The 26255-nt window shown below is 29.5% G+C and overlaps 3 protein-coding genes across 9 annotated transcripts in view; all 3 read left to right on the forward strand.

Moving 5' to 3' along the window:
• The window catches only part of LOC100746900 (titin), a 49404-nt gene extending 42363 nt beyond the window's left edge, over positions 1-7041 (forward strand). For 3 of the 5 annotated variants that reach the window (XM_024370332.2, XM_003492467.4, XM_012390222.3), the window contains 10 exons: positions 955-2873; positions 3147-3358; positions 4171-4435; positions 4762-4983; positions 5057-5206; positions 5321-5428; positions 5539-5691; positions 5781-5897; positions 5976-6077; positions 6310-7035. In XM_024370332.2, coding sequence (XP_024226100.1) covers positions 955-2873; positions 3147-3358; positions 4171-4435; positions 4762-4983; positions 5057-5206; positions 5321-5428; positions 5539-5691; positions 5781-5897; positions 5976-6077; positions 6310-6438 — 3377 coding nt within the window. In that variant the 3' untranslated portion in view covers positions 6439-7035. Of the gene's footprint in view, positions 1-954; positions 2874-3146; positions 3359-4170; positions 4436-4761; positions 4984-5056; positions 5207-5320; positions 5429-5538; positions 5692-5780; positions 5898-5975; positions 6078-6309 lie in introns of all 5 variants that reach the window. The other 2 variants (XR_001102566.3, XM_012390221.3) reach the window with 2 other exon arrangements.
• A 1014-nt stretch (positions 7042-8055) lies between these two features.
• On the forward strand, positions 8056-12653 carry LOC100748105 (E3 ubiquitin-protein ligase RNF146). Of its 2 annotated transcripts, XM_024370334.2 has the most exons (5): positions 8056-8437; positions 8655-8906; positions 10129-10416; positions 10528-10655; positions 12421-12653. In XM_024370334.2, the coding sequence occupies exons 1-5, from the start codon at positions 8356-8358 to the stop codon at positions 12481-12483; spliced, it is 813 nt and encodes a 270-aa protein (XP_024226102.1). In that variant the 5' UTR covers positions 8056-8355; the 3' UTR covers positions 12484-12653. The 2 variants fall into 2 exon arrangements, with proteins under 2 accessions (XP_024226102.1, XP_024226101.1); XM_024370333.2 differs by lacking the exon at positions 12421-12653 and having other exon boundaries at positions 10528-10987.
• Positions 12654-14315: 1662 nt separating this feature from the next.
• Positions 14316-25135, forward strand: LOC100747021 (maternal protein tudor). 2 transcript variants are annotated; one of them, XM_033322955.1, is made up of 8 exons: positions 14316-14926; positions 15173-17840; positions 17918-18341; positions 18869-19056; positions 20775-20939; positions 21342-21496; positions 21891-24424; positions 24686-25135. In XM_033322955.1, the coding sequence occupies exons 1-8, from the start codon at positions 14316-14318 to the stop codon at positions 25066-25068; spliced, it is 7128 nt and encodes a 2375-aa protein (XP_033178846.1). In that variant the 3' UTR covers positions 25069-25135. The 2 variants fall into 2 exon arrangements, with proteins under 2 accessions (XP_033178846.1, XP_033178847.1); XM_033322956.1 differs by lacking the exon at positions 20775-20939.
• Positions 25136-26255: the final 1120 nt, after the last annotated feature.

Here is a 26255-nt window from a genome sequence, read left to right on the forward strand (position 1 = left end):
TATCTTACGTGCAACGCAATATCTAGATTTATTTTATAGATATCAGTGTTTATCGTGTCACCAGCAGAGTACATGAGAATTCTTAGTTTACAAAATGTACATTATTACATGTCCATTAGTCATCGTATGTTCAAATGGCCTTCGTTTTCTCAATTGGAAGCTTCCAGAATCGCTTCTTTTCGCACAAACACCAATTATTCCCTTCCTCTATAGTTTCACTGATTTATCGTTTTAGTCGTTTCCTTGCAAAACAATGTTTAGTATAAAATATCGTCTTAGTCGTAATCCTCGTTTCTTTAATGTTTATCTTCTAAAATATCATATTCGATAAGAGGGCAAATAAAATGAAAATACTATTTAGATAGAATAAAATGTAAACGCGAATTAAAACGAAAATTAAAGATATTTGTAATCCTATCTGCAAGTTATGGATTTCTATTATTTGCCATTGTGGACACTTTCTGAAATAATATTCGATTATTGAAAATAATTCGCAGCATGATATCCGTTAACAATAATAATTTCTTAAAGAATTTCCCCGACTTATAGTCATAAATCTTCAGACAATTTACGGAATAATTCTCCTTTCTCTGGGTATCGCGAGCGTGTAATTATGCATTTTAGAGATCTCACGCGTTTTCTCTTCTTTTCATAACTATTCACGACTTCACACTTGCATGTGATTATACCTCGCAATACAGCCGTATTTGTTTACCAAAAGATAAATCTGTTCATTTTCCATGATTTAAATTATTATCAAGAACAAGCTTGCTGTCCTCCTAACGATACGCATTTTGTTCTTTTATATATATAATTTCACGCTAGATTCTGTATCGTAAATATGTAAATACTTCGATAACAATTTCAACAAAATATACCAGACAAATTTTACGATTGCTTCGTGTCTTATACGTTTTAGTGGCAGATCTAATAATACTTGTCACTAATTTACAGAAAACTCCAAAAAATCATCTTTATCACGCAGCCAAAGCGAACGATCGTTTAACAGACCAGAGGTATCAGCTGGCGATGTGCTTTTTATGGATACCATGCGCCTCAGCCTGTGTAGAAGAGTGAAAGAATCGTCGCCAGGTTCAAACGAGCAAACGATTCGACATAAAGATTCAATCGAATCTACGACAACGACGATAAAAGATTCGGACTTGAAGGAAGAGACTGATTCGATTAAAATAGAATGTCAATCGGAATTATCAAACGCAAAAGAAATCGAAGAAGTTCCTACTGAAAGTATAATTAAGCCAGAGATGGAACCTTCGATAGAAATTCAAAGGAATTTTGATGGGAACGGCGATCATTTCCGAGGAATGAGGCCAACAAGTTGGTCTCCTCCGCCTGGAAAACAGAAACATCGTTACAAAATCAGCGATTCTGATGCGAAACTGAAAATCGTGAATAATACCGAATCAGAACGAAGCAGTCCACTGTTGAAGACCACCTGGAGCACATCGAATTCGTACGGATCGTCGAAAATCGAGATCGGATCACCGACCATGGAAAACAACGTGTATAAAATTACAGTCAGTCCCCGAGCTTCGCCTCTTATACATCGATTGCAGATAGGCCCAGGTACTAATGGGTCGAGAAGAACGTCGATTTTAATCAACGGTGACACAACCCCTACCGCTGAAACATCGCCGGACAACAAAGTGACCATCAGCGTCGGTGGAGAAGACAGCGTTTACAATCCCACGGTGATCTCGGTAAACTCGGAAAATTTGCCACGAATAAAGAGTTCTAGCGAAAATCGAACGCTTGTGATCTTAGACAACTACAAGTCAAACATCGTGGTCGAATCTGTCAAAGAAAACGACAAAGAAGATATAAAATCAAAACCGTTAAATGCCACTGAATCGGAATCTATCGAACAGACCGAATATTCTCGAAGAAACAACGAAACCTCGTCCGAGAATAGAATAGCGTCAAGCGTCCTAGAAACGTCAAGGGACTCTGAGAAGCAAATGAGATCAAATATCGAAAGTAAAACTTCTACCACGGAGAAGAGTGGTAAGTTTTACATAACGAACGAACGAGCGACACGAACGGAACAAACAACACAGCAAAAAGATGCGGAAAATTCGTCGAAACTTTTGGGACTGTCGAAAGAGGCACTGATCTCGAAACTGCTCGAGGATTCCCTAAGGAAGGCAAGAAAAAATGGAGAGATCCTCGACGAAGACAGCGGCGAAGCTATTTTGAAAATACTGAAGCAAAGTTTGCTGAAGAGCAAGGAGTACGAGAGTTCCGAGTCGACTCTCGAGGCGAATTACTCGAGAACATCCAGCTTAAATTCGGATGGCGATTTCATTTCAACGAATCTCTTCCTTGAGGAGAATCCCTATGAGGTAATCAAGGAGCCCATTTACGAGGAGATTCCCGACGAACCTCCGCCTCTGCCACTGAGTCCGCCACCCACGGAGGATTACATAAAAGACAGAATATATTTCGGTGACATCGATTACTATAGAAAAAGTAATTCGGATCAGTTCCTTGGATCCTACTTGACGGACAATGTTTTCAAAAAATCCGAGGATGTTGCTGAAACGTATTTGTCGAAGAGTCCCGAGGACTTCTTCAAGAAAATGTCTACGTCGCCAGAAGAAGAGAATATCTCAAGTAAATTCGAATTGCTTAATTACCTTATGGACTCGAAGGATCAAGCAACATCCATCGAAGAGGAAGATGACGACGACGATGAAGACGAAGAAGATACGGAGGGAGATCTTGAAGCGCTGTATGAGCAAAAAGAGACCAGCCTCGGCGATCTTAGTTCGAAGAGTTCACAGATATCCAACGTTTCCGATAGCAGTGAGGAATGCAATATTATATTGACCAGCTCATCGGAAACATCAAAAGTATGTTTTCATCAGAGTTTTATATTTTTTTTTCTATTTGTTTTTTCTTGTATAATATTACATTATAATGCTTCGAAATCAGAAATCAATATATTCTTGATGCCATACTTTTGCGTTAATATAAACCAACTTGTATTTTTCTCGCGATAATCGTCTATTTATTGTTTCTCCAATTAAAAGTTTACTACACACACGTAAATAAGATAACATCGCGTGTAATACATGTAATGATAGTTCAGATAAAAGTCGTGATGTGAATTACAATTTTTAAAGGTAAGAGCCGTAGATATAGAAAGAACTGATAGCGGAGTGGGATCAGAAAGCAGTCAAGCCAGCAGCACTCGGGGCGTGCCAAGACGTTGGAGGGCAGGAAATGTCTCTTCGGGACCAGGAAGTCTCCTCAGTGGAATCCCACAAGTGATTTCCGGTGATTCAAAGCACTGCGAGGACTGCGAACAACGTTTGGATCCTTTAATAACAGACAGGTAAGTGATGATATAATATTTGTGTACAAATTAACAAAAGAATACCTGAGAGGAAATAAATACAATTTGTATTCTGTTAGAATATGAAGTAATCGTATGAATATATACATATATTTTCAATGTTTTAGTATTACAATCTTTCCTAATTTGTAAAAATATATCTGTTAATATTTTGTTAAAGTACTATTATTATTAAGTAATAAATACTACTACTACTACTACTACTACTACTACTACTACTACTACTACTACTACTACTACTACTACTACTACTACTACTACTACTACTACTACTACTACTACTACTACTACTACTACTACTACTACTACTACTACTACTACTACTACTACTACTACTACTACTACTACTACTACTACTACTACTACTACTACTACTACTACTACTACTACTACTACTACTACTACTACTACTACTACTACTACTACTACTACTACTACTACTACTACTACTACTACTACTACTACTACTACTACTACTACTACTACTACTACTACTACTACTACTACTACTACTACTACTACTACTACTACTACTACTACTACTACTACTACTACTACTACTACTACTACTACTACTACTACTACTACTACTACTACTACTACTACTACTACTACTACTACTACTACTACTACTACTACTACTACTACTACTACTACTACTACTACTACTACTACTACTACTACTACTACTACTACTACTACTACTACTACTACTACTTTTAATTATATGAATTTGTAATTTAATTTTTAATGTAGTAAGGATTTTAATAACTGTTATTATGTTTGTTTAGTGGTGTAGTGTACGCCCCTTTCGTGTGTAGAAAATGCTCTAAAAAGAGAATAGAGCGCAAAGAAATCATTACAGAGATTGTAGAGACTGAACAAAAGTACGGAAGAGATCTACAAATTATTCTCGAAGAATTTCACAGACCTATGCTAAGGGCTGGGCTTCTCACATCCGAGCAGCTTGCAGCGATTTTCCTCAACGTAGAAGAACTTCTCGAACACAACCTTGTACTCGCAGAAAAATTAAAAGATGCCGTGGAATTTGCTCAGGTAAATAGATAGCAATCTTCAATACCATTTCTATTACTTGTACGTTCATCAACTCTTGTTACATGTATTACACATTATTGTGACCATACTGTATACTGAATGAAGTTGAAAATAATTTTTTAAAGTAATTTAATTTAAATTTCCCCTGTGATATTTCTGCAACAAATAATTTTATAAATAAAAATAATGCACATTTGAATAGAAGCGTATCAAATAGATTTTTCATTTTATTATCGATGGATGAACGTTTTAATCTAACATTCTGATTGATTTTAAGAAATAAGCTTGTATACAAATAAGGATAATAATTTCTAAATAATTTATAGGAATCCGGGGATGAAGATCTTCTAACAGTAGATGTAGGAAAAATCTTCCTGGAATCTGAGCGGATGTTACATGCATTTGAAAGCTATTGTACCCGTCAAGGAAGCGCAAGCTTATTATTACAGAATTTAGAGAAGGAAAAAGAACTACTGCGAATTTTTCTAAAGGTTTCACAAATGGAAAACACTGTTTTACGTAGAATGAATTTGAATTCCTTCCTAATGGTAAGGGAAAAGCGGAGTTATGACATCTTTTCAAATGCAAGACTTTATATAAAAAATAATTCTTTTCTTCTAGGTTCCCGTTCAAAGAGTAACAAAATATCCTCTCCTGTTGGCTCGATTACTGAAAGCTACACCTTCTGTACGACCAGACATACAAGAAGCAAAAGAAAGTCTAAAACAAGCTCAGGCTACCATAGAGTTACATTTAGAACATATGAATGCTGTAAGTATATCATTAATCTGTATTATAAATTTCGAATAAAATTAATATCAATATTTTAATGTAAATATGTAAATATTACATGCACAATGGACAAATTTAATAATGTAATAACAGGAAGCAAAGGATGTAACTTCGACAAAGCTTTGGAGAAGAATTTCAATTATTCAGAATGGTAGACGACCTATTGGTGAACAGGATATGGTGAATATAAAATTAAGGAAGGTAATGTAGAAATAATTTATTTTAAAATATACGAATGCATTATTTAATTGTATAATTAAATTTAAATATATTTGAGTTAAATGTAAATTAATACAACAAATAAATAATAGATGGCCGTAGAAGTATTAGAATGGGCTCATGAAGAAGCAAAATTTGTATTAGAAGGACGTCTTTTAGTTGCTCAGCCAACAGATAACAATTGGAGACGCGGGCGTACTGTCAAGCTTGCTCCTGTAACTGCCATGTTGGTTACTAATGGCAAGGTATAAATCATGCCGTTTACAATTATATTTAACGATATTCTATATTTATAATTGACGCTTGTTCACACATTATACAAATTTTTCTACAGCCAAATGCAGAGGACCTTGAATTTAACGACGATTCTCTCTTTCCAAGACACATTGGTATCAAGGAAGCTACGTTATTGCTAGTTAAAGAAAAACTTGGACGTTATTCATTATTGCGCGTAAGTTATTTTCACGACTTTAAATCAGATGTACGCAATTGAGCTCTTTCTTATTATGTGAAATTTCATTTATTTTAGGAACCGTTGTATCTGGATAAGTGTATAGTATGTTGTGAAACAGACCTTGAAGATTATTTCGAAATTCAAGAATTATCATCAAAGGAAACTTTTATATTTAAGGTAAAACTTTTATTACATAAAATACGATGCGATATTATAATGTAATTTACACTATGTTTTACATTACAAAAATTTACATAATTTTTATTCTAATGTCTGTAAAACTAACATATTTAATGAAATCGAGTTTCGCTATTGTATTTTATTATTTATAAAAGATAAAGATAGAATTTTTATATATTATATTTTCTCAATAATCGTTGTTTCATTTACAACAAATATTATATTGCAGGCCGAAGATGGCGCCAGAACAAAGAGGTGGTGTAGGACGTTACAAACACACGCACAATCTCTTGGTGCATGGCGTAAACGTCGTGGAGCGCTGCCAAATATCATGATATGCGGTGTCGCGAGAAATTGATGAAGAAACGACACAATTAAATATAAAAGTAGAATCTAAATTTACAGGTATTATTTAAAGGTGATTGTGATTCACTAAACACGCACGAATAAGTTCGTGCAATCGATTAAAATGACGTATGATCTCCAGATGAATTAGCAGTGATTTATCAAGGAGAATATATGTGTTGGACCAAAAGATTTCCTCTGCTCATTGGTGGTATGTATCAATGAGTAATATGAAAATCTAACTCTTGCCGTGCGCAGACTATTTTGCGTTCGGTTACAGTACGTTGCAGAAACTTAAGTTTCCTACGTCGCTGTAGCCAACACGTTGTACAACATTATATAACGTCACAAATTGTTCTGTTTTTCCCTTCTCCCGGATACCGCAACTACATGTATACCGAATGAGTAATTGCCCACGCGTAGGACTATTTAACATTTGCATTGAAGCTAAAAGAGCAGAGAGTAGCTGTGATACTGACCGGTGTAGTATTGGGTACTTTTTATCAGATTACATCAAATACTGCAGTACGAATCGAGCTTTTATTTCTATGTATTTTTATAAAGACACTTAATTTTCCCGAAAATAAATTGATAATAATGTACATAATTTTAAAAATGAGGTAATAGGGTTATTATATTTTGTACCCTTATGGTTTACGAGAACTAAGAAACTGCCAAATGTTCCGTAAAATCAAGATTGGTAATGATTTATATATAAATTAATTAATCTACTAGATATAGTATATAACTATTCCTTGAATAATAATTAACAGTATTTTATGGCGTCTAACACACAAACTTGAAATTGTATATTGTACAATAATTTTATTTAAGACCTAAGCCATACGTTTTGTATATAGATGTATATTTATATTGAGATTGGTTTTAGACACATAATTGTTATTTTAAATCCGTCATTCAATAAAAATCAAATATACTTATTTGCATGCTGTATATTACAGCATGATCAATATTGTTCCTTATTTACCACATTCATTACTCATATGTCAGCTAGAAACAATAATAAATACAAATAGATTTGTTTTAAAAAAAATCAATATTTTTTCTACCAATATAGATATATTTATACATGTACAAGTACAGGTACTGTATGATACCGATAGTTTTTTGTTTACCTTCATCACATATTAAAAAGTCATCAATATCGGAAAGGTTAGGTTTGATCTGTACATTTACCAATAATTAAACATGAATTAAAAAGTTTACTAAACATAACAAATGATATTTAAAAAATGTTAAACACTAAGAAATTTAAAATTATTCTTCTGACGTATACGTTGTCACCAAAACGCACAACTATAAACGAAAATACACTGAAGTGGAAATTTTTTTGCGACTATCTTAGAAACTGAAGCTAACCGCCAGTTATATGTATAGGAACAAGTTATTCAAAATGTTGCACTTTTGAACATATTCAAAAATTATCAAAATCAGAGAGGAAGTAGCACTCCTACAACTTCACCAAATATAGTTACAATTACATCATAAATTACACAATTATATGTTCGATAATTTCAAAATTGAGATATAGATTAGAAATGGCAAATAATTTTATTAGACCTCCTCTCACGTGACATAAACAGGCATATGAAACATCAGCAAATCAATGTGTCTTGCTACTTTTTAAATACTAAAAGTTTAATATTTAAATTAATCCTTATGTGCTACAACAATGCTACAATCTACGTATGTATGAATTTCGTAATGCGAAGTAAGCAGTGGATGTAAGGGGTTCTCAAACATTCATTCACTTGTTTTTATAATTCAGAACCACTGACCTGTCATAAACAACGAAGATGGCTTAAGGTAGACTCGTTATCTGTTAATTCTTTTAACGTTGACATGATGTGTGTTACTATTCACAAGGTTTTTCATTTCTTTTAATGAAGAATTAGATTTGTTTGCAATTATGGCTCAAGCGAAACTTCACTCACAGGAAGAAACAAGTAGCACACTTAACGATAAAGAGAAGGAAGCTGACGAAAAAGAAGGTATAGTCTTGAAATAGTTTCGAAAATATTGAACCCATTATCACTTCTGTTAACATGTATAAGCTATTATTGATTAATTTCATAATAATACATTAAAAATATTTCGTTCGATTTAAAGTAATTATATTTCGGTTATACGTAATTGGAAAATGTCACATATATTACTCAAACAAGTGTCTTTGTTATTATAACATTATTTACAAATGAATTTTTTTAGGTTCAACAACAGTCCTAGAATGTGCAGTCTGCCTTCAACCATGTATATATCCTGCAAGATTACCTTGCAATCATATATATTGTTACCTCTGTGTCAAAGGTGTTGCGAATCAAAGCAAAAGATGTCCCATGTGTCGTCAAGAAATTCCTCCTGATTTTCTTAATAGACCACAACTGGTAGAAGTAGATGAAGCACGGAAGGAATCAGAACATTTTGAAGAAGAATACCAATGGTTTTACGAAGGTAGAAATGGTACAGTATCTTTTATTACACAAATTTATTTTATTTTTTAGCTACAGATAAGATAATTCTTATAAATATAATTTATTAAATATAAATATATCTACACAAATATACATATACGTATGTCATAAATGTTATGCACAAAGATATAAAAACATGAGTTAAAGAAGTAAATTATTAAGATAATATACTTCAAATTACAAATAAAATCAATGTTACTAGAACATTAAAGGTAAAAAGTAAATAACTTCATTATTTGTTAAAAACATGTGATGAAGTATAGAGGAGTTTATATCATACCCCTTCATAGGTTGGTGGAAATATGATTCAAGGACTAGCCAGGATTTGGAAGCTATTTACAACCTAGGTAGCACCCAATGTGAAATTTTAATTTGTGGCATGCTTTATATAATTGACTTTAAAAACAATTGTCAGTACAGAAAATATCAACCATATTATAAACGTAATATTAAGCGTGATAGAAAAGATGCACCTTGCAAGGGTGTTTCAGGAATAAAATAAATTGTAATTGCATCTTTTATATCTTTTTAAATATTATTGGCATAAAATGTTTTTGATTGTATTTATACCTTATATAACCATTCATAGAACTATCTATAGTATTATGCACAATATACCTGTTATAAATTTTCATGTAAAATATTGTATGATGTAAAAAGTATAAGGATTTTCATTATTTTGTTATAAAAGGATTACAATTTAGTTTCCATGTATATTTGTAATAAAACTTCTGTATTCCAGAATACAAGTTATTTTTCTTTGTAAATTCCCCAGCTGAAACACAACATTTGTTAATGTAATCATTCTGATTATGATTATGATTATGATTATGATTATGATTTTGATTCCGATTCCGATTCCGATTCCGATTCCGATTCCGATTCCGAATCCGAATCCGATACTGATTCCGATACTGATTCCGATACTGATTCCGATACTGATTCCAATTCTGACTCCGATTCCGATTCCGATTCCGATTCCGATTCCGATTCCAATTCCGATTCCGATTCTGATTCCGATTCCGATTCCGATTCGGATTCCGATTCTGATTCTGATTCCGATACTGATTCCGATACTGACTTCGATTCTGACTCTGACTCTGATTCTGATTCTGATTCTGATTCTCACACTCACCCTGACTCTGACTCTAACTCTGATTTTGATTCTATGGACAACATAACTTGTGTAATTTTGAATTACATTGTTACAGGTTGGTGGCAATATGATCAACGTACAAGTCATGAATTAGAAACTGCATATAAACAAGGCAAACGGAATTGTGAATTATTGATCGCAGGATTTCTTTATATTGCTGATTTTGGTTCAATGCTCCAATTACGTAGAAATGATCCTTCTAGGCGAAGAAAAATTAAACGTGATTTATATAATGTACCAAAAAAAGGAGTAGCAGGTTTAAGATTAATTAATCAAGATGAAGAAATCACTAGAGAAGTAAGGGGAGCAGAAAGACCAGCTAGTCCTGCAAGTGATGATATGGGTATAATAATTACTAAAACCAGTTGTTTGTTGAAGTTTTAATCGTACTTGTGAGAGCTTTGGAATGATTATTAGCATTATATATATGGGTAATGTAACTTTTTGTTTAAAGGCACCGGAGATGGTACAAATACTCCAGTACCTCCAAGTAATACACCACAAACACCAGCTGGTGGAACAGCAAGTGGTGATGCTACACCTCTAAATGACAGAATGGAACAAAGAGACTCTTTACATCAGGTATTAGAACAAATGCGTTCCTTAGTTCTGAGAGAACATTTATCTTCAGATACAGATGATGAATTAGAGGAAGATGAAGGAAGTGAATCACCTTCCACTCATCCTACATTATAATGACTACAAACATCTAATATTTCCTATTCATCAAATGAAGATCATTTTTAAAAAGTTTAATTTATTGAAATAAATGTGCATCCTATTAAATGAAAAATATAGTATAATAAACTCATGTACATGTTCAAAGATGCAGAACATTTATATATGTGATGTACTGACATGCAATCTGTACATTGCTCTGTGATGCTTATTAAAAACAAAACAATTAAGTACAATTAAGTCTTTCACAACTAAATATTCAGTGGGTGAATTTTAAATATTCTTTTGCATATTACGAATGTTCAGGCTTTATAAATGCATATATTAGTAATTTTACACTTTTTACCATCTCCTTAAAAAATGTTCTCCAGGAAAGAAATATCATTCCATGTTCCTGTACTTTAATGTTGATTCTACTTAATTCATGTTTATGTAATTTTCATAATTATTGTAAATTATGTTATGTCGTAACTTTAGGTTATTGAGAGTAATTAAGAATATTTAAAATTTTTTTGTATCTTAAAAAATAACAATAATCTACTGTTTTTGCACATAAAATATTAATATATTCTGAAATTTAGCAATATTTTCTTATTTATACGTTCGATATAATTAGCGCACTGCCATCTTTTTTGCATTTGTTATCAGCATTTCTTATATTAATCTTTTAAATTGATGCACATCGAAAAATAACATGATTTTCATTCAACTTGTTAATATTATCGTTAAAAATAAACTAGACATTTGTTAAAAAATCATAGCGTTTCTCGTGCATTGTAGATAATTTTACTATAATGGTGATAATACTATCGATTCTAGTAATATAAAAATATTTTTTACCGAATAGTTTTTACACCTCCAGTATTTAAAAATTAGATGTAAAAGGAAATTATAAATACTAAAATAATTATGCAAACTTTTATTTGAATATTTTTACAAATATTATAAACAGCGAAAATTAAAAATATATAATAATCTATTAATTAAAAAAAAGATATGTATAATATGAAATAAATAATTAATTTTAGATATATTATATAAGAATCTTCGATTTTTCATGATAAAAATAAAAATAGAGCATATGTTAGGTACTTTCTTGTACTTTTATTCTTTTATTTTTTTGTTATATTTACCGAATTACTAAATATATTACTACTTTTCTGATAATATTATGCTTCAAATTCTTACTTCTTTTTAAATAAAATAAGACAGATTCATTCTTTCTAGACTAAAACCATGCTGCTGTGCATCAAATTTCATATAACATTAAGTTCCTCTTTCATCATAGATGTAAATCACTAATTATTTTAGTATTAGATTTCATTCAAATTTAATATTTTCAAACGCAGTATGTAGTATTAAAAAAACAGTTGAGAAAATTTTCATATCCCACTACTTACAATAATTTGATAATCAGGAACTTAATTATAACTTTGAAGCTGTAAGTCGTAACGAGTGATTCAAGAGTTTATTTCCGTTCTTGTTTAACACTGATTTGAATGATTGATAATTTATTATGATTTTCGTGACGGACCGTAAATATGATGTAATGCAAGTGTCCGAAATCGTGATATTTTAACTCTGTTTCACTCGTTCTTTTTTAAAAAATAAAAAATTAAATGAATTTTCTAACTACTTTTCTTTGTTATAATGTCGCATCAACATCTAGTGGGCTTGCGTCGCAGTGCAACTCGGTCTCGTCACAGGAGGAATAGATTGCCAGAACTGCTGAAACGACTAATATAAGTAATTTCGCGTACATGCATTTCAGCATGTTCAGATACATATAAACAAGTCATTCTTCTGAAGTACATAAATTGTGTCGAGACTTTGCGACAACCGAAAACTTTTTTACAGATCTTAAAAAGATAAGAGTAAGATCTGTATTCTTTAATATTAGCTGATATTAGGCATTCTAAATACCCTATTTAAATTTGTAAAATATAATTTTCTATCGATCTTTTAACATTATTTACTATCGTACACTTCATATTTATTATGTCAGTATTATGATATAGTATAGTATCATGATACCAATTACATGTACTTATATTCGAATTAACATTTGAATTAATATCAGTTTGATTAAATTCCTACACAACATATAGATATTCTATTTAGGGATTAAATACATTTTATATACTTTTAATGAGATTGCCAAAAAAGCTTTGAAACTTGACTAAAATCATGTGCAAATTATATACAAATATAGTTCTGATAGAGACAGGAGAATTTTCCTTATCTGATGTGATTACAATAATGTTACTTAAAGAAAATATTTTGATAGCCTTGCAAAATTATTTAAATTATGGAAGGTTTTAGTTTTTAATGGAGTATATTTTATAAAAAAATTATGTAATGCAATTTTGTAAAAATAATTTTTAAAAACATGTATTGTAATGGTTCTTAAGAATTAAAAATATATGCTTTTATATATATGTATATATATAAATATATGTATAGTAGCATATAGATAAGTATATATGCATATATAAATATATATGTATGTATATTACATAGTTGTCATATTTATTTCTAGTAACACACATATATGATAATATTAACAAAACATATTTTTCATGAACAATTAATATTTCACCGTAATATTTTATTTGAAAATGTAATAAAAAGGAATTTTACAAATAAAAATTACTACTTTCACAATTATACTAATATATTTAGTATATGTTATTATGCATATTTGAAAAGAATATTAAATTAAAATTCATTTATATCTTTTTTGACAAAATTAAATGTAGAGAACGTATCTAAAACGGCATATAATTTAAATTTTCGCGCCATCTAATCATTTCAAAATAATGTTCAAGAACACTTCCGTGGGCGTAACAAGAAGCCGGTCAACCGCCACATTCTGATGTATGTGAAAGAACAATTTTACGAAAAAGCTAGTGATTATTTAATTTCTAATGAAATGAATTTAAAAAAAACGTCTTTGATACCCTAATTGTGAGGTTTGTATTACATGTAGCTTTACATTTAGTTGTAATATTGATACACCTTTTTTTATACGCAGTATCATATAAAGAATATCGGTTTAGGTGTATGTACATTTACAATTGATGAATGTGATCTACATATTTAATATTACAAGTAGAACAAGTAGTAACATATGTGAGAAGAAGTTTTATGTAAATTTGTATTATACTACATTCAAATGAGTAAGGAGTCAAATAATTTAATAGAATATGAAACGGTTACGTGATACCTTTTGATACAATATGGTAAAAATAAAAAAAATTGTTTATATCGGTAACTTTTAAAATTATATACATAAGAAGTAATGCCGTTAGGAAAGGTATATAAAAATAGAAATAGTTATGATCGCATGATCCTCCGATCTCATTATTTGATAAGTCGCGGCTGAGGTGGCCTACTTTCCGATAACGTCGAGGATTGAGTACTACTTTTTGAGAATTACTTTTGAGGTATCTAACAATAGTTTTGTATTTCAGATTACACAAGTTCACCTATTTAATGAAATAAAAATTAAAAAAATATATAAGAAAATACAAATTTTTATTATACAAAAAATTATATAACACAATGAGCATAAAACAAAATTCAGAGTTGATTATTTTTGTGACTCATATTGAACCATGCCATACATTCCTCAGAATATGGGGTCAAATTGATAAAAATTCTGCAACATGTGTAGAACGTATGATTTTACCCCTTGTTGAACAATTTACTAGACGTCAAAACTGTGTTAAAACTCAGTCAACCAGTTTGCGCATAAATGCTCTTTGTTGTGCTAAATTTCAAAATGATGGATATTATCGAGCAAGAATAAAGCATATAAATAATATTGATAATACTGTGCTTTTGCATTTCATCGATTATGGTAATCTTGAATTGCTTCCAATACAAGAAATACATTTACTTGATGATATACCTGGTTCTGAATCTTTACAATCTTTTCCACCTGTGGCGTTTCAATTTACATTAATGCATTTATTACCTGTAAATGGTCATTGGTCTAACGAAGTAATTGAGTCAATTCAGAAGACTCTACGGTACAATGAATATAAAATTGTGATTCATACTATAACCAATAGCGATAATTTTATTAAACTTGTGTACAATGATGAGGATTTCACTGAATTCTTAATCAGGAGATACATAGCAAAAAAAGCAACATTGCTAGAAATGTATAGGTATTTATTTTATTTTGATATCTATAAAATAAATATTTCTATATCATATTGCTTTTGTAATTATTATTTACAATCTTATGTTTATGTCACTCATAATTTTGTATTTTATTATCAATTATAAGTTTAAAATATTGACTTTCATATTATTTATTGAATTATATTTAATTATGCTTAATAAAATGTTGCTGAAAATTTGGAAGAATTTAGAGACATTATTCTTATTAAAACTTTTATATATCTTTCTAGTTCAAGAGGTATAACAGACCCTGAATTGCTATTATATGAAAAAAATCTGAGTTCATTACATTCTGCTGAAAATGAAGTTCAAGAATTTCAACAAAATGGTTGTTCATGCTGTGCAGCTCAGCTAAAACATACGATGCACGCCTCTGTTCAAGAAGCTCTTGTATTTAAATCTCGCATTTTGGATGTGTCATCAAAGCATGATGTATATGTTTCATTTGTAGAAGATGGTCCATATAAGTTTTCTGTGCAACTTCAAAGTACCACTCAGGTATTGCGCGTACTCATGAGAGATATTAACAGTCATCCTCTAGAGCCATTACAAGAACCTCCATTACCTGGATCAGTATGTCTAGGTCGTTATACGCGAGATAAGGTGTTATGCAGAGCTGTTGTAATGTGTGTTATGGAAAATAAGTGTAAACTTTACTATGTCGATTTTGGTCACACGGAGGTGTTACCATACACAGATATTTTCAAGTTACCACCTCACTTTATTAATCCTAGAGTGCTCTCTATTCGGTTCACATTAAGCGGTGTACACGAATTAAATGTTACAGGTGTAATGAAAGAATATTTTAAACAAGTACTAGCAGGAAAACTCCTTGTTTTGCATGTCTGCCCACCAGAGGGACCACCTTTAGTACAATATGGAGACTTATATGATAATGGAAAAAACATAAAAGACATTCTTAGAGAAGCATTTCCACCTCCAGTTATGTTGAAATCTATAAATTGTTTTACGTACCAAACACCAAAATCATTATCAGTAGAAGACGTAGTAAATGTCTATGTTTCGTTTGTGGAATCTTATAAGAAATTTTTTGTACGACTCGAGGATTATGTACCATCTCTTGAATTAATAATGAATGATTTAGCAGATTTTTGTACAACTGCACCTACTTTAAGCCTTGCAGAATTAAAGATTGGTCTTCCTTGTGCTGCTTTATATGATAATCAGTGGTATAGAGCACAGATTCTGGACATAAATGGAGAAAAACTAAGAGTCTTATATGTAGATTATGGTAACGAAGAAACTGTAACTTTAAGGTCTCTTCGTTCAATTCGTGCCGACTTAGTCAAAACATTGCCAGCACAAGCTATAAAATGTACTTTGCATGGTCATCGAGTGATTCAACCTACTCAAGAAACTCATGATCGGTTTGAGTCGTACACTTTAGAGAAACGCTTCCATATAAAAGTTATAGATATAACTTCTAATGGTCTAGTGGTAGATTTGTATGAAAAAGAGCACAACATGAATATTCTTTCTGAATTGTTTCATATAGTTCCAGTTGAACATGTAAGAAATCAGTACTCTTTTAAACTGATTTTGAAAAGTGTTGAAAATGAGGATGTAAATAAATGGTTTAAAAAGAATCAATCAATATCACTGCATCAGACACATAACAGTAGTAGTGATCAAGAAATGAATAAGTTTAAAATTTTTAAAAATGAATCAAGTAGTCATTTTCATCATAATGATTCACAAAATGAAAGATTTAACAGAGATGAGTCTTCTAATAATCGTAGTACAAAAGATAAATGGAGCAATAGACATGATGGTAATGATTCGTCTAAAATCGGGAAAGGTACCAGGGGTAATAGAAATAGAGCTTCAGATACATCATTTAAGGGCAATACCAAATATGGGAAAAATAGTACTAATCGTGGTAGTTATTCTAGACGTGGAGGCATTTCTGAAAGAATGCAAAGTAACAAATTCAGTGATAGAAATAACGACGGAAATTATAGAAGTGGGAAGACAAATAGCGATTATCATGATAGTAATAGATCTAAAGAAAGAAAAGGGCAAGGATATAGGCTTGTACAAAATAAGTTAAACGTCGCTAATTATACCTGTAATGAAGATTTACAAAATTCTATGAAACATAAAAATAATTTTTATATTCCACATCATACTATAACTACTGGAATTATAAAACCTTCTGAAGTAGTTGTTATAAATAATCTCTGTGACTTTTTTGTACAATTAAATTCTGATTATATTGCTTTAGAGACTATGATGGAAAATATGGCATCAGTATATGAAAATGGAGGAAGGTTACTACCAGAATGTAACATGTTTTGTGACGCATATTGCGTTGCTCAGTATTCAAAAGACCGAAAATGGTATAGAGCTGTAATCAAATCCATTAGAGAAGATGATGTAACTGTACAATTCGTAGATTATGGCAATATAGAAACAATTGAATATGGTAAAATTAAAACTATACAAAAGGAATTTTTGGAACTCCCAAAACAAGCTATACATTGTAAACTATTTGGTGTAAAGGATGATAATATTGATTCAAAGAAAATAGAAGCTTTTGAGAATTTAGTTATTAATAAAACAGTAGAAGCAGAATTTATAAGTGAAGAAAATGGTATGTACAGTGTCTTACTGAAAAGAATGACTGATAATGGGCAAACAGAGATTTTCATAAATAGAGAATTTTGTGAGGATATCGAACTAACAAAAGAAAACATAACTGAATGGAGTACAATTCCATATACACCTGGAACTAAAAAAGACGTGATTATTACATGGTTTACAAATCCTAATAATTTTTATTGTCAAATACTAGATAACGAAAACGAATTTAAGTTTATGATGAATGAAATTCAGAGGATATATGTTACTAAAAAGCCAATTTCATATACGTTACAGGTGATTATTTGATTTGGATGATTTAAAATTTCCGTGTATTACATATATTATAAACTGGTTTTCATAAATACCTTTAGGTTGGATCTCCAGTAGTAGCAATATTCTCTGACGATGGAGCTTTTTATCGTGCAGAAATCATTGAATTAAATAAATTAAATGGTCATCTTATTCAATACATAGATTTTGGAAATAGTGCTATAGTTGATCCTCAGAACATTTATCCAGTAGAAAAGGAATTAATGCGTCTTCCTAAACAAGCTGTCCAATGTTCATTGCTAAATGTTGCTCCACTAGATGGTTCTAATTGGTCTGAAGCAAATACAAAAGAAATTGATAATTGCTTTAATGTTGACAACTGCACGTGTGTTTTTCACGATAAAAAAGATAATAAATATTTAATATCGTTAATTAATAACGGAGACGATGTAGCTAAGATGTTAGCTAAACTAAATCTTGCATCACTATCCAATTCAGATACTAAATTAGATGTTGATGTTACAGGTAAGATAATTTTTTATATATCTTTTTTATAACTTATTTATATCTGATTTAAACAGTTTCTAAAAATGAAATTAAATGATTCGTTTTCTTTTTAAAAGTAGGCAAAAGAATCTTTAATGAAAAATATTAAACGAGTCTTATATTTTGTAATATATTTTTTTAAATATAACGATATAATTATATAATTTTATTTTATAAAAGTATACCTTTACAATTTTATATATGTATATAACGTACGCACATATAATAAATGTTAATAATAGAACTAATACAAATAACATATGAAATAATTGATTAATATAACAATGAATCTTATTTTAAGACTTTAGCATAATAAAAAATTACAAAAAGTATAATCCTATTTTAATGTGCATTTTAGAAGAAGATATGATTTAAAAGAATAAGTAAAAACGATTAAATATGTTTCATGAACAAGAATTGAACATACATGATTAAACATACTTACATATGATTAATTTTAATAATAATCAAGAAGTATATAATATGTAGCATTATTTTAGTTTCAGATAATAATACTTCAAAACCAATAATTAAATCTAACATAAAAAGAGTGGATATAAATCTCTTAAATGGTCAAGCACTTCGAGTAAAAGTTTCAAGTGTTCGAAATATGTCAGAATTCTATGTACAATTACCTTCAGCTACTGAATGTGAAGATATAATTAATACATACATGGCTGACAAAAATCCTGAGGTACGTTTACACACATGCAAATATATTTAATTACATTATTAAATAAAAATATCATGAATAGTAATCTTAGTAGATATTGCATGAGTACATTATTTATGATTATGTATCTATCTATCTATGTATATGTATGTATCTATCTATTGTATTATCCGTTTTTTCGCGATTACATTATATTTATTCATTTTTCATGATTATGTACTTATCTATTATATTACTCTGCATGTACATAGTACTCATGTACTTACAGTGTAAGGTGAATAGATAAATGCAGGTTTAATTTTGTATTTGATGCATGGAAGTTACTGATATGTAAAAATTATTGTTCAGTAGATCTAATTTATTTATACATCTGTTAATAAGAAATATAATCTTTTTAAATTTAGTTAGAATATTAAATTTATAAAATTGAGAAAAAATATCTTTAAACAAAAAATCGTTAAAACAATGCTTTAAATATAAAATTACCTTAATTATGTTATTAAAATTTAAATAGTACATATTTTAATGCATGAGTTACAAACTGTTTGTACTGATACTTGGTTATTATTAATATTTATGCTAATAATTAATTGAAGTGGTTTAATTACTATTGCAATTGTTCTTTTTTATTATGTACGATTGCGATATTAAAAAATTGGAAAAGATCATAACGAACTAATCCTCAAACTAACAAAAATTATTATAAGAGAAACTATGCAATTACTGAATTAACAATCTATTACTAATCTTCATTATTCTAATCATATGTCCTTTGTTATTGTCTTTTATATGTCTTTCATTGCACGATGTATGGTATTAATAACTTAATCAAAGTAAAATTTATCTTCCTTGTGCTGTACTGACACTTTTTTCTACCGTTATGTGTTCAGTGTATTTAATATATTTATACATTTATCATACACAGTAATATCTCTGCCATTTTGTATTTTGATTAATGGACCTGTATTTGATTAATAATTTGTAAATAAAATGTATTTTATATAGTGAGAAGAGGTAAGTTTATGTATTTTGTGCAGTATTACAATCATAGAATTGCATTATATTTACTACTTATTATTAGAGTACTTATATTAAAACAAATACATGAAGTCATGTTGAGCACATTAATAGTATAAATACAAAATTCATTTCAAATTTATTTAGAGAATTTTATTCTAACTTTTAGCATTTTGTGTATTTTAAAATTTTTATTTTTTTTACAAGAATAAATATTTAGACATTTTTAACTTTAAATTTTATTTTACATAATTTTATTTATTTTACATAATAAACTGTGTGTATTTTTAAAATCAATATTTTTATTCATTAATGTTTTTGTGTTGTTATTTTTATTTCTATATACTCACTTATATAATACATTTGTAATTTACTATGTTAATAGAAGTAAATATTTCATTCCCCTTATTCTGTTATGTCTAACATTGCATGTTAATTTTTCTTTTTTTTTTTATAGATATATTGAATACATATATCTAATCATTTCTGCAATGTGTAGTATTTTGATACTAATAAAAATAAGATTATATTTAATAAGTAACTTATCTCTATTTATATTTTAAGTTTCTATAAAAAATTAGGCTAAAAATTATTTATTTATCAAAATAATTTTAATTGAAGATCATATCAAGAGTAGTATGAAACTAATATTAAAATTAAACTTATGCATAAAAATTTAAGTAAATTTACAATATTGGTAAGGATAAGTATGGCAATGGCAGGTGATGCAACGATTATCAACCCATGAGATATGCCCAGGCACAGGTTGTTTGGTTGATTCAAATGGAGTTTGGAGACGGGCGGTAATCAGTAGCCGTTCACAATCCACAGGCTTTAATGTAAAATTCATTGATACTGGAGAATACCATGAAATTCTGTCAGATAGTGTGAGTTTTGCAAAAAAGAAAAATACAAAAGCTAGATCAATGTAAATGCCAAATTCAATTTATGTATAGATAATGTAACATTGCTAGGAGTAGAAGTTACTTAATACCATATTTGCTGCATTGAAGAATGTTAATGCAATAATAATAATAATTCATTTTAGCGAATTAAAGATTTATAGTAGAACTAAAGTAGTTTTTATTTATGTTAAGATTATTAATTTCTTAAGTATAAATCTTTAAATTAATAGTATATTGCTTAATACTAACCAATGCGCTTGATTAAATATTTGAAATATTTAGTATGATATATTCAGTATAATAAAAATATTCTTACATTATTTGCTTTTACATCGCCTTTGTTTAATAAAAGCTTTTGATTATTATTATAACTTATTAATTTAGGTGTTAGCTTTACCAGGAGAACTTTCTGTAATGCAGTATCAATCAATTGAATGTTCCCTTGTAAGAAATACTATTTCTGAGACAAATACTAAATTCAAAGAAACTATTGAGGGAAAAGAAGTAATTATAAAAGTGGAAGAAATTGACAATAATAGGTAAATTTAATCTTCAGCTTGTTATAAATTGTTACTAGAATATTTTTGAACAAAATATATTTTTATTTCATGTTCTTTTATAAAACTCAGAGAAATTGGTAATGTGAATACAGAGAAATCTATGATATGATACTACCCTATTAAGTGAATACAAAATAAAGTCATTCGTAGTCATTTGGCCAGTGCTTTTTTTTTAAATGTAAATTAAAATTTTTAGTGATAAATGATTCATGTATCATTAATCCATCAAATTCATATCCATCCTGCATATGAGTTTGAAGAATAGTAATGTACTGTACTCACTCAGTTTGGTAGTATCACAATGCAATTATCTATTCTAATTATGATTTTATTCATTTTTCTATGTATATAAAATTTAATTTTATTTTTGCAGACTTATCGTAAAATTATTTGACCTAAATGGTTATAAAATAAATATTCCCGAAAGGTCAGATGAAAAAATATTACCAATATGTCCATTGCCTATTCTTAGTTCTACTCAAAAAGTAATAGCGATATATATAGAACACTCTGGTAGTATTTGGCTAAAATTTACGGAAAACCACCCAATGGAGGAAAATTTACTTCATACACTCAATAAGTATTATCCTATTTCCGGAAAATTATGGAAACCAGAGTATGGTCGTTTATGCGCTGTTAAAAGCAGTAATGGTCAGTGGTATCGAGCTAGGGTTATAGGTATTTCTGAAAAGAGGGGAATTTATATAAATTACATTGATTTTGGCAATTCTGCCTTTATGCCCCATAATAGAGTAATGATGTTAGATTCACGGTTTTATACACCACACCAGCTCGCTATTAATGTCTCACTATCAGTAATAATTAAGGGTACAGTATTTGAACAATCAAATATATTAGAACATCATTTGAGAGGGAAAGGTCTTACCTGCGTTTTTCATAATGTTAACAAAAGATGGGTAGTGGAATTGCTATATAATGGAGAAAAGTTCAGTAGCAAATTCCGTTCTCTTAATTTAATATCAGAAAAGAAGATATATGGACCGACAGAAGCTACAATTTATAATATGACAGAGGGTTGTAAATATAAAGTCTCTGTAAGTTATGCAGATTCACCTAGTCAGTTCTGGCTTCGCCGTGAAGATGATTACTCAGACTTGCATAGTAAACATACGCAACTTCAACAGGATGCACTTACATTTCCAGAGATAGATGGAATATTAGAAGAAGGAAGTCTATGCATTGTTTCGAACAATATAAATGGTTACTGGTATAGGGCACAGGTACTCGATGCCGATGAAGATATCACCACTGTTCGACTTATCGATCTTGGATCTACAGATATCATCAATAATAAATCTGGAAAGATTCGACAGTTGCCAGATGAGTGGAAAGAAATAAAGGGATATGCAGTTAAATGCAGATTAGATGTTATTCCTGCAGAAGCAGAAGATTGGAATTCTGCAATTTGTAAAAGATTCGAAAGTTTAGTAAAAGTTGAGTCTGTGGAAGCCATGGTAATAGCAAATAGTGTTCCAAAACGAGTAGACTTGTTAATAAATGGTAAAAGTGTCAGTGAAATGTTAGTCGAAAATCATTATGCTGTAAAGATTCATACAGAAGAAGAATTAATAGATGAAATAGTTGACCTTGAATTGGATCCCTATTCTGCTTTTGTATCTCATATTAACTCTCCAAATGAGTTTTGGGTTCAAGAAGAAAAATCTATTGGTGATTTAGAAATTATGGCTGATAGATTTATTGTAGCACATTTGTTTTCCAAAGTGGATGAAATTAAAGAAAATTTATTGTGTGTTGCTAAATATCCTGATGATGAATGTTGGTATAGGGCACGTGTTGTATCACACAGTGATAGTGTTACAGAAGTTATATATATAGATTATGGAAATTCAGCTACCTCAACCGAAATACGTGCTCTACCGGTAGATCTTGTAGATGTACCTCCTCTATCAAGAAAATGTCGTTTAATTATGCCAGAAGGGATTACGAAATGGTCAGAAAAAGCTTGTAAGGAATTTGTAAGATTATCAGGTGAAGGAGCAGCTATATTTTTGTTAGACGTAATTGATGAAGGTGAAACATCATTGGTAAAATTAACACTAAATGGTAAAAATGTAACAGATATACTTGCAAAATTCTGTGAACCACCGATCATAGAGAAACGATTATCTCCCTTGGGTGAAGCAAATTTATCAAATGTATTTGTTAGTTGCATCAATTCACCTAATAAATTCTGGATTCAAGCAGAAAGCAACACTACAGATTTAAATAAAATGTTAGAGAGATTACAAGCAGCACCTAGTTTTCTTCCATTAAGTATATTTGACATTGGTACTATTTGTGCTGCAAAGTATTTAGAAAATGGTCAATGGCGCAGAGCAAAAATTCTTTCACATTCTAAAGAAGGTACTGAAGTTCTGTGTATAGATTATGGCGACATAACGATTACAAACGAAACACGAACGTTACCAGCAGACATTATAAATGTCCCTCCTTTATCGAAATGTTGTGCTCTGAAAAAACCAAACAGTATAAATTCGTGGCCTTTAGATGCTCGCGCAATATTTGAAGAACTTACTGCAGGTGGAAAAACAATGTTTCAGTGTGAGATTCTTGATGATACCAGTAATCTTCTCTCTGTTAAATTAAGTTTTGATGGGAAAAATATTACTGATATTTTAGTACCATTTGTGGAAAATATATCTGAAGATGCTGCAATAAAAGGAGTGAATGAAACAAACAAGGGAGAAGACATAGATATAAACAGATTACCAGAAGGTAGTGAAAGTAAAAATCAAGAAATAGAAGAAAACACAGATAATTTATGTCTGAATACTGACTATATTGTAGAACTTACTGTAGATGAAATAGTCCAAAATATGGAAATGGATAAACCAAGAGAAGATGAAGATACATTTAATGACCATAACAATAGTATTGTTACAAACAAAATTGACAAAATAACAGAAAATTTAGAACATTTAAAGGCACAAGCTGAAATAGAGACATATAGTGATAAAAATGAAATGCAAGGCATTAAAATACATGGTGGAGTAGAAACTGTGAGTGAAGAAGTTTTATCAAGTACAATACAGAACGTAACATTGAGTACAATTTCAGACTCATCAGATACTAAAAGTGGCTTAGAAGATGTTAGAAAAGAACAAGATAATGTAATAATATCAAAATCACAAATATGTAATACTGAAATGGAAATAAGTGAACCAAATATAAACATTCAGTGTTCTGAGAATGTTAAAGATGGAAATACATCCAACTTAAAAGAAATTGTGAGGGAACAATCTGTAGAAACACTAGGGGAAACTACAGGGAAAGATACTTCCATAAGTGTTTTAAAAAAAGAAACTAACATCTTGAGTATTGATGAAACAAAAAAATCTAATAACAAAGACTGTTATACACGAGACACTGATGAAGTAAATGTTAATATAATGAACTCTAAAGGTTGCTCTGATGTAAGCAATATGCAGAATGATGAGCCATTGATCGATGTGATAGTTTCTGAAAAGATTACTGATAGGCAAGATGATGATCCTAAAATATCAGAATGATTACATACAAACACTTCATGATGCTGTTACTTATGAATGATACTAAAATTACCTCTTCAAAATGAAGGTCACTTGCTTTTTTTAAAGAGATCTACGTTTAATTTAAAACTTTTTGTCTATATGAATAATATCTTGCATGAAAAGAAATACGAAGATTATCATAAATACATAGAGAATAATATTAAAATGTGCTTTTACCAGAAACAAAACAGAAGCTTTCAGTAAAGGACAACATTCCTAAATGAATATTGCAGCTTTAAATATAAAAATCTGGAGTATAAAACATTATTTTTATTTTTATGCTATTTTTTATCTTTTTAGTACATAATTAAGAGCAGTAGTTTGTATTGTTTGATCAAATTATATTAAAATATAGAAATTTTTTTATATTATAAAAGAAACTAGTTTTATAAAAAATGATAATGGAATATTCAATAATTACAATATATATTGTTTTTTAATTGCAGTATAATTTTCTGGTACTTTGCCAAAGAATAACAAAGGATACATTTGATGTATAGTTATTCAAAATTGTTTTTCTGTTCCAATACAGTGTATTCTAGCATAAAATAAAAAAGAGGTCAATAGTATCTCAGAGATATGTTTAGATACCTAAATGTCTATTTAACAAAATCATATATAAATTTGATATAATATATAAAAATTATATAAATTTATATACTTTAAAATATTCATTTTGAATTAGATTTTGAATTATTAATAGGAATATATGTAATTTTCTACCTTTTTTATTTATATATATCTATATTCAATGGTTCATCAAAAAAATATAAATTATGTAACTTTTTTAGTTTATTAAATTAACTGCAGACGTAGTGATTTAATAAAAAATTAAGTTCCGCTTTAAAATATTACAATTGTTCATAGAGCCTACATAGATAATGATATAAATATATTACTATTATTATTACTATTGTTAAGGTACTAATTACAAATTTAAGGAAAAATTCTATGATTCAACAGATATTTTATAAAATTATGCCAAATTTATGATAAAAAAAGAGATAAAAAAGATAAAAAAAATTAAATTCTTTGTTTATAGATATTAGTTTTTATTGAAACAAAAATAAATATTAATTGCTAAACTTCATACTATATAGTGTTCTTCATCTTTTAAAAATAATTGGAAAGAAAACATAAAATAATATTTTAACTAAATAAATTAT

The sequence above is a fragment of the Bombus impatiens genome, unplaced genomic scaffold, assembly GCF_000188095.3.
Source record: "Bombus impatiens unplaced genomic scaffold, BIMP_2.2 scf_0739, whole genome shotgun sequence".
NCBI classification, from domain to species: Eukaryota; Metazoa; Arthropoda; class Insecta; order Hymenoptera; family Apidae; genus Bombus; species Bombus impatiens.

Coding starts and splice junctions, on each gene's coding strand:
- LOC100748105 (XM_024370333.2), top strand. CDS start 8,356: ATGGCTCAAGCGAAACTTCACTCACAGGAAGAAACAAGTAGCACACTT. Junction 8,438..8,654: donor GGAAGCTGACGAAAAAGAAG/GTATAGTCTTGA, acceptor GAATTTTTTTAG/GTTCAACAACAGTCCTAGAA. Junction 8,907..10,128: donor GTTTTACGAAGGTAGAAATG/GTACAGTATCTT, acceptor ACATTGTTACAG/GTTGGTGGCAATATGATCAA.
- LOC100747021 (XM_033322955.1), top strand. CDS start 14,316: ATGAGCATAAAACAAAATTCAGAGTTGATTATTTTTGTGACTCATATT. Junction 14,927..15,172: donor ACATTGCTAGAAATGTATAG/GTATTTATTTTA, acceptor ATATCTTTCTAG/TTCAAGAGGTATAACAGACC. Junction 19,057..20,774: donor TGGCTGACAAAAATCCTGAG/GTACGTTTACAC, acceptor TGGCAATGGCAG/GTGATGCAACGATTATCAAC.